Raw genomic sequence first — 15,711 nt, forward strand, 5'->3', positions numbered from 1 at the left:
ATTTCAATGCCTACTACAGTGCTTACTTGGGATTAGGACATCAATTGAATTACACAGCATAATCTACAATTTGACTGTGACAGACTAACAGGACAGTGGGATATCAGGGGCCAATCAGATCTTAACTGGCCAAGAGGGGGGGCCCACTGGCCCCGCCCCTAGATCCGCCAATGGATCTCACGTTCTCTCCCCTAACATCCTCTCACTCTCTCTGTATGTGTGTGTGTGTGTGTGAGCTCCGGTAGTTTCTCTCTTCTCCACTCGTGTTATCGTCACAGGAGCTTCTGAACCTCCGCGCTGCTCCAACTCATGCGTCCGTGCGCTTCTCCCACAGACCGTCGCCGGTCACAGCGCGTCTGCTGCCGCCGGGAAAAGTTTGTGATAGCTGCCTCGTTGGAGTGACAGCCCGCCTGGACTCTGTGTGTGGAGACTTTTTTTTCGTTTGTTCTGTTGTTGTTGTTGTTGTTTTTTAAATCACTCCTCCACGGTGATCTTCCCTGACCCGTGTCTCCATCCCCCACGTGCGCATGCAGTGTTTGGTCTTACGGCTTTAATAGTCGCACCGTGACCGGAGCTGAGATCCAACACCACCACCACCACCATCATCATCACCATGAGAGGCTGCTGGAGGCGGCGGAGGAACTTTGCCTTCTTCCTCCTCGCTGTCTCCTCCTGGTGCCTGTCCACGGCCACGGCCACGGAAAACGCCGACAACACGGTTTCCAGCATACGAGAAGGTAAGGATGCGATAATAATGTGTGTCGTGGATGTGCATCGTCATGGGGGGAGAGCTGTGTAGCTCACCAACATACAGTCTTAGTGATTAAGGGGATTTTGAACTGCCACAAGGGGGAGCCTGCATCTTTCAAGCCATTCCAGAACCTCATGCTTTAATATGATTTCAAATGCTTCTTTCTTTCTTTTACTTTAAAAAAAAGTACAAGCAGCTAAGAATAAGAAAATATGAAATAACAAAACATGTTCTTGCAATAATCGCACGAATGTCATGAATCGTAATCATTTTGGTCCTGATATTTGAATTTCAAGTTTTTCCACCGTCTGAAATTGAAAATGCATTATTATAATTTGACTCGTAACCTTTATGTAGCAGAGAGATCTTAGCTTCAGTTTGAAGCTCTTGTAAAAGCACAGACTCTCCGCCATGGAGCACTTTTATCTGACTTTTTTGTTTGTTGTTTTGCGGTGAGTGATTTTTTTTTTTTTGAGTGCTTTTTAATCTTTGTGTTTGAATGCTGCTGCTTTTGGACGCGCAGAACGGGCTGTTTGACAGATATTGGCAGCTGTGTGCATCTGCGAGTGCTATAATCTGCCCCGTTTTACCCAATCAAATACGAATGACCATTACTCAACTTCAGAAGAACAACCCTTCCACTATTCATTTACGAACTATCTCGCATGTTTGCTCGTTGGCAACTTGCTCCATATATTTATGAAGGGGGGGGGACGGGGGGACAGGCGGACAGGCGGACAGCCCCCAGCACTCACTGTGTGACGTTTGAATTGGGAGAAGCTGCACAAAACTGGAGAAACTAGAGGGAGCTGTAGCTGCAGCTGTATGAATCTAATCTGTTGCCAACCTTGTGCCCTCACACAGCCCCTGGCATCAAGGCTGTTGTTCTCATTCTGTGGGAGACGACATGTCTTTTCAACCCCGTCTATCTCACTATCTATCTATCGCTCCCTTTGTCCTCACAAGGAAAAAATGTGTGAAACAACACGATCCATTTTCATTCATATGTTTTAATAAGAAGGTCTAAAACTGAGGTGGCAAGCCCTGCCACACCACGACACCCCGGCAGCATCTGCCTCTCTGGTCTCCTGTGCTGAAACCACACGTCGTGCTGTGCGTTTCACGCTTGAAGCAGACATCCATCTCCTGGGATTCAACAATAAAGGGAAGTTGGTCTGTTGTTGGGATGGACAGATAAGTTCATCATGCAGGAGGATACGGTGCTATCTTTAGGTTGAAAACAATAAAACCAACAGGATGGTTTTTTTTTTCTCATTCAGCTGCTGCACACCAGTGTGTGTCGTACTTGTATTTGTGACCTCTTTAGGACCCAAAAACACTGACCTTGTGAGGACCAGCAGTCCTCATGGAGACCAAAACATGGTGCTAATGAGGCAGAACCTCAATTCTGGTTAGGTTAGGGTTAGGGTTATGTATTAACTGGGTAAGGATAAGGTTAAGGATAATAGTTTGTTTAGGTTGTCCAAATAAATGGAAAACAATGCAAAACATCACAGATTAATACAATAAACAGGAATGCATCTTTCCAGATTAATGTCAGCAAATATCAGAAGGATTTTCAACATTAAAAATGCTCTCTCTCAGTCTAAATATCGCCACCATGATGTTATTAGCTTTACTTTGTCGCCTTTTCAAGCTGAAAACTTACATTTCTGTACTATTCACTCCGCAGCACCAAAGCCCAAAGGGAAAATGAGTGATTTTGTAAGCTCTCACATAGTTTGTGTGATTTAAGCAAATCCAAATGAAGGTTTTCAAACACGGAAGTCACAAAATACCAACATTTAAAATGACTTATGGAGGCAGCAGTGGATCAGCAACACCTCTGTGCCTTTATGTAAAATTGCTGATTTTCTGCATGGGAGTGACATTTGGAAAACGCAGTCTCAGGGAGTTTCTCTTTGACAAAGTCAGTGTTCACAATGTCTCAGAACCTGAAACTATCAACCTCATGTAAGCTTAACCAAGTACTTACAGTGTCTCACACCGACTCTCAAAAGCCTTGAGCATTGAAGGCAAAGCAGAGGTTAAATATAGGGCAGACCCACACATTTTCTTATAAAGCGCACATGTTCACACATTTGCTCCTGACAAACACGAACCTTGACGGCGCTTCGTTAACAGCTCCCGTGAAACGTGGCAACGCGCAGACAGCTATGCAGATCAGAAAGATGTTTATCGCACACATCTCATCTCTCTGTGAGGTCATTAAAGCTCTCAGTCACAGGGTGAACTGATATATGAATGCAGGGAGTAAAAAAAAGAAAAAAAAGTTTTATGGCTTATTGAAATAGGGCCGTATGAAGCAGCTCTTTAATATCAGCAGGATATTGCCTTCAGCCTCTCTCTGAGATGTTTGTATGTAGCCTACATCTACCTCAGACCTTTGAAGGGGGGGAAAATAACCCTTTTATTTTTGTTTAACAATGGTATGTGAGAGCTGTAGACAGAGAACTGTTATCGTCTATGGTGGATAGGTATCAATGAAAACAGTATTAAATGTTAGCGTCACATGTTTAATTTCATTTATCTTCGAGAAAGATCCCATACCCAGGATACATTGCATTAAAAACAGAGATTTAGAGCTACTTTCCTGTTTACTTGAGCACCGATAGACAAAAAGAGACTTGAATCAAATAGAATAACAAACAATTTTGACATTTCAGAAAAAATAAAAGCTTTTCTTAGACGAACATTGCATTAGAATTACTTACCCATTATTTGCTACAATCATTAATTCCTCCTCATCAAAACTGATTATTCCTTATATTCACTATCCGGGACCTTCATGAAATTAGATTTTTGAAACAACACTTTTTAGGAAGCAAATAAAATATTGATTTAATCATTCAAAAATATTGAGTTCGACTCCAAGTCTGTGGCGACTTCGCGTCCATCGAGCTGTCGCTCTAAAACTCGGTAGCCAATCAGCAGGCAGCTTTCTAAGGCCCGCCCACAAACAAAAAAACCACGGCACGAAAACAAATCAGGAAGCACAAAGAACAAGTGTATTTTCAAACAATAAAATATAATATTTTTGAATGATTAAATCGCTATTTTGTTTTGTATTTTATTTTATTTGCTTTGTTGTTGGAAAATATTGACACAAATCTAGTTGCACACTGTCATTTGTGAGTAATAAAGTAATGAATTCAGCTAAAATAAAAGTGACAGATGATTTGACATGTGCAGAATATTATGTATGGAACGGTGTGTGTTGCTGGGTCGTAGCTCCAGATTTGGGATGCGTGTCCTTCCAGAAAGGACCAAACTCGGGCTGATGACATGAGATGACGCTTGCCCATCGCCAGCGCACTTAAAGATTACTCAGTGAAAAACTTAAAGTCTGGCAGCCGTGTGTGTGAACGCGTGCCAAGCGGCGTTCAGTCGCCCGGTGCCAGCACTCGGCTGCGATTGGTTACCTGGATAGAGTTCAAACATTTTGTTGTGTTTGCAGTTTCTGAAGTCAGTGATGCATCAGGTAATGAAGACTCTCTCTGGAGGGGGGGGGCGGGGTTTGAAAGTTTCAAGAGCATACTGTATGTTTTGATTAAAAAAAAGATGATAAAAAAATCAACAGGTGAGGCACGGTGAGTTTCCCAGGTTGTTTTGATTGACAAATAAAATCCCGAGTCAAAAATAACTGAGTGATTCCTAGAATAGTAACACATTTGTTTTGGCCATCTGCTCGTTAGTTTTTCCAGAAATGTTTGTTAATGACTTGCTGAATGTGATGGTTATGGAATATGGTCGGAGAAAATGCAGGGAGGCCTTATTATCAAGGTCGTGTTTTTCCTTGTTTTCCCCCCGTTAATTATTACTGTCATTAAATTTAATTTGCTGCTGATACTCACACAGACTGACTCACACATGCACGCACATTACAACACTGACTCTGCGATTCTCTGTTAGTTGAGCTTCTTTAAATAAGAATATTGTTTTGCTTTTGTTGTAGAAACACTCAAACACAACATTTAAATGTTTGTCATTTGAGCACATTGTCATTTTCAGGTCTGGGAACATAAACATAATCCTTATTTTCTGACATCTTATGGACCTAACAGCTTATTGATTCATGACAGACGCCAATATTGAGGGATAAGTTGATGATGAAAATGACCATTCGCTGCAACCCGAGTTGTAAATAAAACTTTCAGGATAAATTCCAGGCAAATCGATTGTGCACAAGAGAGACACGGAGAAAGAGAGCGTGAGAGAGTTTATAACACGTGGCTTCATTGTGCCCAAAGAGACAGACTGTCATGTTTTTTCTCAATACACGTGTAAACTGATAGAGCGACCGTAGACTGGACTATCGAGTGCTGCAGACAAAGCACTGGCGAATTCGTAAGAGATGTTTATTTGCTCCTCGGGGCTCAGAACCTTTACAGCAAAACACAAATAAATAGACAAAAGTCTTGTCGGCGATCTCTGATCAATCGCTCTCTCGCTCTCTGTCTGTTTGTTGCATATCAACGGCTTTTCCAGCGGATCAGTTTTGATCTCCACAGAGAGAGGGGGAGAAACTCGATAAATAATTAGAAGAAGAAGTAAATGACCCGGATTTGATTTGAGGATATCATCTCGTCGGAGCGCGGTATCAGACAGAATTAATGAGAAAGATTAGAACGTCTGTTTTGTAAACAAAGTGGTGAAGAGCAGATCCACACACAGAGATTCATCCAACTCTTTTGCTCTTTCAGCATCGTCACACACTGTCCAGGCCACTTTCCTGCGTCGTAACTCTTACACTTCCTCCAGTCGGTCGTACGTCGCGGCGATAACGGCCCCCTTTTCTGATAAAGCCATTTAGGAAATAACCTCACCCCGGTCTGTCTTTCAAAGCCCTCGGGTGATAGTCGTTTGACATTTTGAGGACAGGCCGGCATTGATTTGTTGGCAGCAAGGGAACAACAAACACAGTTAGAAAGGTCTCCCTCTGTTAAGCACCGTTGGTCATTATAAGCATCGGTGTGATTTAGCCCCCGCCGCGCTCACACTGTGCACTTCTGCCTGAGAACAGCAGCGTCACAGATCTAACGGATAAACCGATGTCATGAATGTGGAACTGGTGTGTTTTCAGGTGAAAATGGCATTTTCAAACAAAACCAATCTGCATACGGACAAGCTTTTCGTATGGGACGTAATCTACGTTGCAGCTAACACATCTGAAAATGCATTCATTGAACAGCACTTCCTGGTTAGAAGCAGGAAGTGAATGCGTGTAATTTTCGTCGTTATTTTCCCGCCTATCCAGACTCTAATTTAGCTTTTTGAGTTTTCTCATGATAACGGATCATGGAGCGTCTTCAAACTTCAACGTTTTTGGGACTCAAAACCATCTGCGTAGTGCGGACGGCATGAGTTTGTTTAGCAGATTATATGCACCGTTGAACAGAAACAGATTTGGTGTGGATACAGCTGTAGATGCTAAGCTACCACGTAGCCGGTAGCTCAGTGGTAGAGCGAGTTGGTGGTTGTCGGTTCGGTTCCCGGCTCGTGTGGTCATCAGTTTACTGTCGGGTCCTTTTGAAATGTGTGAATTTGAAAAACAAGTTAAGTTGATATTTAGGTGAATGTCTCCCTAGTTTGTTATGATGCCACCTGATGTTTGATGTACATAGACGAGGCCTGCTCAGATCAAACGCAAGTCAGAATTACTCGCGGAGTTGTGGACGCTGTCCACTGTCTCCGTCTCTGTCTCTCTGCCGTTGACGTGAGAGTCCGCGCAGAACAATGAGCGAGTCACGTAAATCAAGAGAGAGCAAGTGACGTGATGCCTGGGAAATGAAAAACCCAAGAACTCTGTCTCACCAAAGGAAAATTACAAAGACTGACTTTGACCAAGCGCACGGGCGCACGCATTGCGTCAGTTTTCACATTTAATATGAACGAAAAGCTCGGCGAGTGTTTCTGACGTTTGACTCAAGAGAGCAGAGAAACCGGAATTCTTTTGATTGGCGGTTGCTTGCTTTTCTTTGACTCTTCACGAGTAATATTAGGATCCCGCTTTGATAAGAGCGAGGGCAGAAGAAGAAAGAGGTCTTATTCAACTGAAAATGATTAGGGTTTGTGACACACACACACACACAGCAGGGTCACAGACGGCTGAGGCACCAGGTCCTGCCCCGCATCAGTGATTTCACAACAGACAGGCCATCACACCTGTGTCACAGTATTTACTGTGAGACATTGTTGATTGGAGTCCAACCATGCTCTTCATCTGTCAGCCTCTATGCTTCATGAAAGCTTTTGATGGAGGGAATAGAAGCGGTTTTGAAAGAATATTATATCTGCTGAGCAGCTTTTGTGAAGAAAGACCCGTGAGGCAGAGGTTGGCTGTGCTACCTGCAGCAATTTGGGACAGCTTGATCCATGTGTGTGTGTGTGTGTGAATTGCCTTATTGTTGTGCACATTTCTGACATACAAATCTAAGTGTGTTGCTTTTTGTGTGTTTTTTGTGAGGACTGACTTGAGTATATAGTGAATTAGACATAATTCCTGTCCTTTGCTGCCAACAGCATTCGCCTACACCCCACTTTTGTCACGTTCGGTGACAAAAATTATAACCACACAAGCTTAGAGGACCAGTGTTCTGTCCCCAGATTGGAATAAATGTGAGATATTTGAAAAGTCCCTCTCTAAGACACAAAAGAAAAATTACCTCCAGCAGGGACACAAGGAAAAACAGATTTCACAGAATAATTTCTATGCTGCCATTGGAAAATTAAAGTCTGTGTCACTTTGTAGACTGCACAGAAGTCCATAGAGAAAATCAGCAATTTCATATCATGGCGCGCAGGAGGTATTAATCCATTTCTGCCTCCGTTTGTAATTTCCAAAGTTTTATTTCATGACTTTGATGGTTTAAAATATGAGATATGTGAAATAAATGACACAAATCTACCAAATGAGGCCGCAGTAGACCAGCAGCTCTTTTGTTCCCATGAGCTTAAAATGCTGATTTTCTAAATGGACTTTGGTTTGGGAGAGTAAGTAATTAAAACCTCAGTTTCCTGTTAGAAAAGGCTGTTGAATGACAACATAAAGTCATCTTAATCCAGGCATATATTCTGAGATGTTAGCTTCTTGTAAACATCTTCTTTTCCTGTCTCAAGACGGTTCTTCAAAAAGTCTTGAACATCCCTTTAAGCAACTACTAGATTGATTCTTCTTAAATATGCCATGGAACCTCTAGCATGGCTGTGGACTTGACAGTGACAGTGTCTTAAATTGAAGATCACGCTTCCAAATTCAGTTAGCATCAACACTCAAAGTGTATTTAATATGTCCATTGCAGGCTATTGAAAGACTATGGTGGTCTAAAATGGTGGCTCTCTTTTATTGCTCCTGAAATAAATATAAAAGGCTCATTTGTGGGTAATAAAAACAACAATTCATACAATCAGTTATTTTTACAATTATAATTTACACACTGGACCTTTTAAAGGCTTTGTTGTGTCAATTATGCCACAGTTTCTATTGCCTGTGTGTTAAACTCTACATTTATCACTGAAATCCAGTCACTCTGGTCGTGTACGTTTCAACATTCATCGCCAAATCAATCTTGTAAAAATATAATGCCATTTGTGAATAGGGCTCCCTCCGTATGCCTTTGAACGTTGGCGTACATGAAAAATGACATCTCTGGCAGTCTTTTAAGTTGCTGTTCACATCTCACACGTCCCATGTCTATATTTGCCTAAGAAGGCCATATTCAAGACGTGCAGCAGGGATTTATATAAAGAAAAAAACACACATCATCTTAAATGATGTATTGAATGTGCTGGAACTCTCAGTCTTTATTTTCATAAACACTGTGACAAGACTTTGTGTAATAAACTGTATGTGGTCCTCCGAGATGACGCTGACGTCTTTCTGTTTCTCTGGGCAACTCGCGCTCCCCGCTGATGAAATAAATGTCAACACGACCACTTCCTTTCTTGGTTTTTTCTTCTCCCTCTCAGACGGTTAATCCATGTGCAAACGCTGTGACTGTGAATGTGGAGGAAATGGCGATAACCAAAGGCTGGGTCGGCACCCACCAATGGGTCGCAGGAGATATCTTTGTGGTCTTCAAACGTATTTGGAAGTTTTTATTAATTTACAAATCAGTTTACCAGTTGGAATTGATTTGTTTCGGGGTTATATGGCTGTAAATTGGCGTCTTTGATCTAATATGATAACTTACTGAGCAGCCCTTTAGCCAACAAGGGATTGCTGTTAATTTCACTTTGAAAGCCTAAACCTTCATAAATGAAGTGATGAATTTAAGAAAGACTTCAGCATTATTGGAAATACACTTTAATTTAGAAGGATGTTTGGGGCAAAAAGCCATTTTTCCTTTTACACCAGATTCCTCAGTTAAATATTGAGATTTTAGAAATTTCCTTGCTCAATGTTGGAGATAATTAATGCACATTTTCAGGATTTTTAAGTCTTTTTAACTGATCTACAGTTCGTTATAGATACCAGATACCAGGTACTATCAATAATGGAAAAGTAAAAAAAACTAAGTAAAGTCTCGCCTAATAGTGCTAGAACTGTATAATGCAAAAGTATCATTATAGTGAACACATGTACTGCATAAAGAAGGGCTTTGGTACATTACTAAGTTCCTGGCATTGCCTGAGAATACGTGTGTTTTGGAGAATCGTCTTTTAAGTGCGTCATATCCAGCAGTGACCAGTGTGGCCTCTTTTGAATCAGTGTCACGATCTTCTCCTTGTGCGATTGGACACAGACGTTCTGGTTTCTTCTGTATTAGATTTAGTTTTCTGTTGTTTTGGATTTTATGGACACGGGATTTTCAGTTGTTTTGCTTTGTAGTTCTTGGCCTGGCCACCTTTTCTCCATTTGCTTTCCTTGTGTGTCACTTCTTTCTTTCCCCACCCTGTCTTTGTCTAGTTTCCCTCCACGGTGATTGTCCTCCCGCCCTGATGCTTTTCACCTGTGTTCAATTATCCCTGACTCCCTCATGCATTTATAGTCCCTGTGCTCCCCAGTCTCCTTTGTTGGATCATCTGTTCAGTTGGCTTTTATCCTGTTAATCCCCCCCTTCACTTTGGACTTATATTTACCTGCCTTACCTTCCACCAGTTGAAGCTTCTTGTGAGTGGTTACAGTATAAAATCTGTGTTTAAAATACACAGACAGGACAAAAGATGTAAATGTGTGTGTTCAGAGGTTAGCCAAGCAGAGCCTGGCTAGCTGTTTCCCTCAGTTTATGCTAAGCTAGCATAGCTTGCTAGCTTATATTAACTTATCAACACTTTTGTGAACAATTGATTTTATGGCTGCGGTGATTAATTTATTAAGATATTATGAAATGAATTGCCAACTATTTTGATCATCAATTAGAGTATGTTTTGTTTTCATAATTAAAAGCAGCTGTGCTTCTAAAATGTGAATATTTTCTGATTTCTTTGCTCCCGATAACAAAAATCACTAAAACTGAATCATTTTGATTTTGTGGTCTAACAAGAGATTTGAGAATATCATCATTTCTCAAAATTGTTCAACATTTTATGCAGCAAACCACTTCAATTAATGAAAAACATAATTGACAGATTCATTAATCATGAAAATAATAGTTAGTTGGAGGCGTAATTGTTTATAATCCCCAATCGTTTAATCATAAGCTTTAAAGAAGTTGGAAAAAGATCATCGATCCTCCATTGTCGTCTCAGGTTTTTCATTTTCTCTTACGGTAAATGCATAAATGCATAAATGAAAGAGCAAACCTGTCCTGTGATAATAAGCCATACCTCAGATCTATATGCACCGATGTCAGCTTGACTCAATACTTTATCATTATGATCTATATAGTAAGCACTCTCACAGATGGATCTGGGTTACATCCAGATTCCCATCAAATTTATTTGCAGGTTGAAGTAGCTCCGCCATGTGACGCATGTCAGCGTATCTGTCAGGACATGTGTCTTTTGTGGACAACCATTGTACTTTTCTTTCCACTTTTATTTGCCAATTGTGACTCACTGAAAAAGACCCTGAAAGCAGAGATTTACCCTCTGAGCGCATTCGCAGATGCAGATGCAGCTTCAGGATTTAATTAGAGGCTTCAGGGGGCTACTTACGCAGCTGCTGTGCAAAATTTGAATGTGGAATATTTGCTATGATCAAGTCCATAATCTGAATTCTTATCCTCTGACCTAAGGCGATGTTTTCCTTGTTAAGAAATGTCATGTAAGAAATGTCCACACACCCCAGTTAAACTGGCCCGTGTGAATAGAAGCTGCAGAGACTGAGGGTGAATGTTAATGTTAGTGGTAAATTAAAGTGTTTTCATAATGTATAATACTCGTGAAAACATCAAGAAAATAGCAATTTATCTCCCGTATTTTACTACTTCCCACTTAATCTTCAAAAGTGTCATGGGCTCAGATTAAATAATGATGACAAAAGATGTATTACAGTACTGTAGAATGAAGTAATTCATGAATGAATAAATAAATCTGCAGTCACCCAATCAATGTTGTCAAAAGAAGTAACAAACTTGCTTTTCAAAGTAGTTTTTGTTTTGAATTCACGGTGATAGAAATGACACCTTTCTTTACATAATACCACATTCCTAATATGATTAGTTGATTCTGAGTCAGAATTAAACAATATTTTCAAAATATTTAAATAAATCTGTTCATGTTGACTTAAAAGAAGACGTAAATCTTGTCTTTTTACTGTAGCCTTCAACTGCCTTTAGTTTTATTTCAAATTTAAAACAGGGTTTTAACCTCTTGACTCTAGCCTTTTACTTTTCATTCCTCCCTGTGTTGTGTATTTTTTGTATTTGCTTTTTAAATTTGATGTTCCTGTTATTGTGAAACACTTATATGATTGCACATAGTTTTATATGCAAATGTTATTTAATATGATCATGACTGACCTACAGTTTTAATGTTGCCTGTGAACTTGTCGCCTATAGACTGCGACGTCCTTCGTCCGCCTTCCTTTAACCTTGCTTACATTCTACGTTCTCGCGTTCTCTCTTAAGAGAGGGGCTCGTCGGTAAAGGCGCTGATTGAACAGTATTAGCCGTGAATGCAAAGCAGCACGTTCTCATTTCTTCTACAGGCGAAAAGGAATGCAGATAATGCACACACGACCGTGTCCTCGCTTTAATCCAAACATGTACACGTGTGTGAGCTTCTCCTCTTTTAGAAAAGAGAGAGAAACACATTTGAAAGTCACCAGGAAGTGTCCCTGCAGCAGCAGGTAAACATAATCAGGTCGATTACCCTGTGCGGACTTCAACAGTAATTGTGGCTCAATTTGTTTTGTTTATATTCTGTAATTTTCCTGCTGCTGTAACGTGTTTTGATTTTCCATTAACTGGTTAATTAGTATTACAGCTCATGCTCAGGCTGGAATGCTAAAATGTTACAGGAGGGGGGGAAAAAAAATCACCTTCTGTTACATTAGAGGCTTTAAAAGAGATTTGGTTTGTGAGGCTATTTAAAGAAAGAGGAGCGGAGTTGTTTTTGGATACTTAATAGGGGTTTTTTTTTTCCTGCTTTTTAAATATATGACCCTCAGCTGATTCTCACTTGTTTTCAATATGGGAACATAATGTTGCTGCCATGGTGATCAAGATAGGATTAACCCAGTTGTCGTTTGAATTTCTAAGTTTGATGCGTTTGATCGTGAATATCATATTTATGTGTATAGCGGTTTCATAGCTGGCCTTTCTGCATGGAGTGTGCATGTTCTCCCCGTGTGTGTGTGGGTTTTCTTCGGGTTCTCTGGTTTCTTTCCACAGTCCAAAAACATTCAGTGTGAGAGTCAATGGTTGTTTGTCTCTATATGTTATATATATTATTATTATCATTATTATAAACTGTAAATTTACACAAGTGCAATATACATATATATAATATCCCATGTTCAATCTTTGTTTATAGTGTATATATCAAGTCCATACTGTATATATTCCAGTAAATGTCTATAATGTACATTGTACATTCTATTTTAACTTATTGAACTTATATTTATATCAGGAGCCGGGTCAGCTCTATAGAGTCCACCACTTTGGACCACCATGTTTTTACAGTAGCCCTCAATGGACAAACTAACCGTCATTTTTGAGTTCTGATGCTAACTGAAGGCTACATTGTTTTGCAGCGTCACTAGTAAATGTTAGGGATGCACAAGAAGGCCGAAAAGATCATCGTCATAAAAAAGAAAATCATAATAAATGCCCGAGAAAAGATTTATTTTCACCCTGAGTGAAAGTTGGAGAACAAAAAACTACAAATGCTTTTACACATCTGAGGAGGGAAGGGGAAGCAATCATATTCTTTCTTTGCACAAAACATAAACATTATTGTTTTAAGAAAATGACATGACAAGATAATTGATGTTTTTGCTGGCATTTTGTTTGGCTGTTAATGAGCAGTGCGACTCATAAAGGAAAGAGTGGATTCTGATTACATTTGCTGGGGTGGTGGTGTTGGTGGGGGGGTGGAGGTTATGGCCCAAGGAAGAAATGATTAGATTGTGGTGGAATAAGGTGATATTAATCATCTTTAAACTGTTTTTCTTCCTCCTGTTCCTACACATGTAATGGTACACATGTAAAACAAACACTTGGTGCAATTATAGATTAGAATTCTAAGGTTTGTGGTTGGATGACGTTCCTTTCTCTTGCTGAAATTGACATTGTTGAATTAACACGTGCTCATTGCCGGTCTGTGAGGTCTAAATGGATTGCGAGGAACACCACTGGAAGTGTCAAAGTCTTTTATTAACAAGATGTCTGCCTACTACTTTCCTTTTTATAGCTGCTTTTTAATGACACTTTAGCCACAGCCTGTGGTCTCTGTCATGCTGCTCAGTCTGTCTCACGTAGCTTTTATGCACCACTAAAACCAACAAACCACCGTCGGCACATGTTCAAATAACCCATTAAAAGTAGGAGGTTCCTTTTTATGCCCCTGTTAGGTTATTATGCACTGTGGAAAAAACGGGGGGCCGGGGGACTCTGGGCCACCGCCTTCACGGGCCGTTTGAAGTTCAAGAAGAAATGTAGTCGCGATAGTGCGGGAGTCGTAACATAATTTCATCTTCAAAGGAAACAAACTTCTCGCTCACTTGAAAAGCGGTCAGGAGGAAGAGTAAATATGTCGTACATAACTGTGTTTTTTTGTTTTTTCTGCGGCTCCGCTGAACTCTTACGGCACGATGACACGCTTGCATATGCAAACGCGGATGCTTTATGTGCAGGTCTCGGGGGAAACAGGCCTGATTCACAGTAGAAGAGACATGCGGGCCTTTGTTGTGCTTTGTCGATGGCAAGTGTGCGAAGCCTCAAACAACCGCTCTGCTCTCCCGCTCGGCTTCATCTCCACGGCTCGTCCCTGGGTTTGTTGCGTTTGCTGGGGCTTCACGTGACGCCGGCTGGGTCTGCTTACATTATAGACGTACGCCGTAAGAGACCGTGGGAGTGTCGGGGACAGCCTTAGTTGTGCGGTGGAGAGGAACTAGAAGGCACGCTGAAGGCTCCGAGGGAATTGTGGCTCTGGTTCCCACAATCTGCTTGAAGCTAGAAGTCAGAATCCATACATTACATACTTGTATGGATTGGTATACGCGTTATCTGATATGTACAGATAGAAAAACTTACTTTTGTACAGAACATAGAGCAGAAAAGGTTGTGAAAAAGTCATTTGGAGAAGGTTAAAAAAAAAATAGGCTAATTTAGAGTGTTATCACTGAGCAGTGGGGATTGGGTACCTTCTCGAACCAGCAACCCTCTGGTCTCAAGCCAAATACCCTTGGCTATGTAAGGACTGCCTGCTACATGAATTCATTCATTTAAAATGTAAAAATGAGATGCCACATGGCGGAGAAGTGACCAGCAGTGTTGCCTTACAGCAAAAAGACCTAGGTTTGCCACCTGGTCTTTCCACAAAGGCCTTTCTATGTGGATTTTGCATTGTGTGGGTGTTCTTGGGGCACTTGTGTGAGAGTGAATGGTTGTTTGCCCTACGATGGACTTGTGGATGGATCATGTGGAGGATACAACGGTAGACAATGAGTTCATGAAAAGATCCTTTGTACTAGATTTAGCTCCTGGCTATTTTCAAATGTTAATGCCCAGTTTGCTGCGTTACACAAAGCAACTACTGCACTGAAGTTTCTTGCAAAAATGGGGCATTTTTTAAGTGTTGGCTGAAGTATTTGCTATATGAGCTTTTGATTCTCAAACGAAGACACTCCATTTTGGTCATTATTTAGTGTCTTTCATGATCCAGCCTCGTAACCACCGCTTACACTGCAGAATAGTGACATGCGAGAAATACTCATGTAATTATAAAGTGCCAGATAGTCCCAATTAAACAGTTGAGCTGGCGACAGCAACTGCTCAAGTTATGAAGAATTGCCTTTGTGTTTAAGTTTGCCAACAAAGTGTAATTTGTCTTTGGTTTGAGTGGCTTCTTTTGTAAATCAAACGCAGGCTTTCTAATTTTAGCTTCTTCCGTGTGAACATGCTTTCTGTTCTCTTCTATGATAAATGTTGACCAAATTAGACATTAAAGATAAAAGTAGAACGATCAATGTTTAAGAGAGAAAATGAAGTGTGGGAGAAAACAGCAGCAGCAGCAGCAGCAGCTTCCAAACGGAGTGTGTACAATAAAGAGAAAAGAGATGTGGAAAGTAGAATGTATATTTTTTCACGCCAGTTGTTTTGTTTCTTTTTAAAACTCCATTCCTGTCTGAACATGTCATAAAGTTCCTTTATAAACTTTGCGAGGGCATCAATTATTGCTCCATCGCAGTGGGTCTTTGGGGACAGCACGTCTCCTCACAGGAACAAGAGCAAGCTTTTACCGTTTCTCGCAGTGCACAAACGTAATGGCGCTGTGCTGTGTATAAACCCTCCCTGCCTTTTGTTGCACTTTTTCTTTCTTTCCTTCAAACA

At 40.8% G+C, this 15,711-nt stretch overlaps 1 protein-coding gene across 3 annotated transcripts in view; it reads left to right on the forward strand.

The window, feature by feature from the left end:
• Nucleotides 1-202: 202 nt before the first annotated feature.
• The window catches only part of adam12b (ADAM metallopeptidase domain 12b), a 99,395-nt gene continuing 83,886 nt past the window's right edge, over nt 203-15,711 (forward strand). For 2 of the 3 annotated variants that reach the window (XM_044046266.1, XM_044046268.1), the window contains exon 1: nt 203-737. In XM_044046266.1, coding sequence (XP_043902201.1) covers nt 614-737 — 124 coding nt within the window. In that variant the 5' untranslated portion in view covers nt 203-613. The remainder of the gene's footprint in view (nt 738-15,711) is intronic. The other variant, XM_044046267.1, reaches the window with a different exon arrangement.

Source organism: Solea senegalensis, linkage group LG15, assembly GCF_019176455.1.
Source record: "Solea senegalensis isolate Sse05_10M linkage group LG15, IFAPA_SoseM_1, whole genome shotgun sequence".
Taxonomy (NCBI): domain Eukaryota; kingdom Metazoa; phylum Chordata; class Actinopteri; order Pleuronectiformes; family Soleidae; genus Solea; species Solea senegalensis.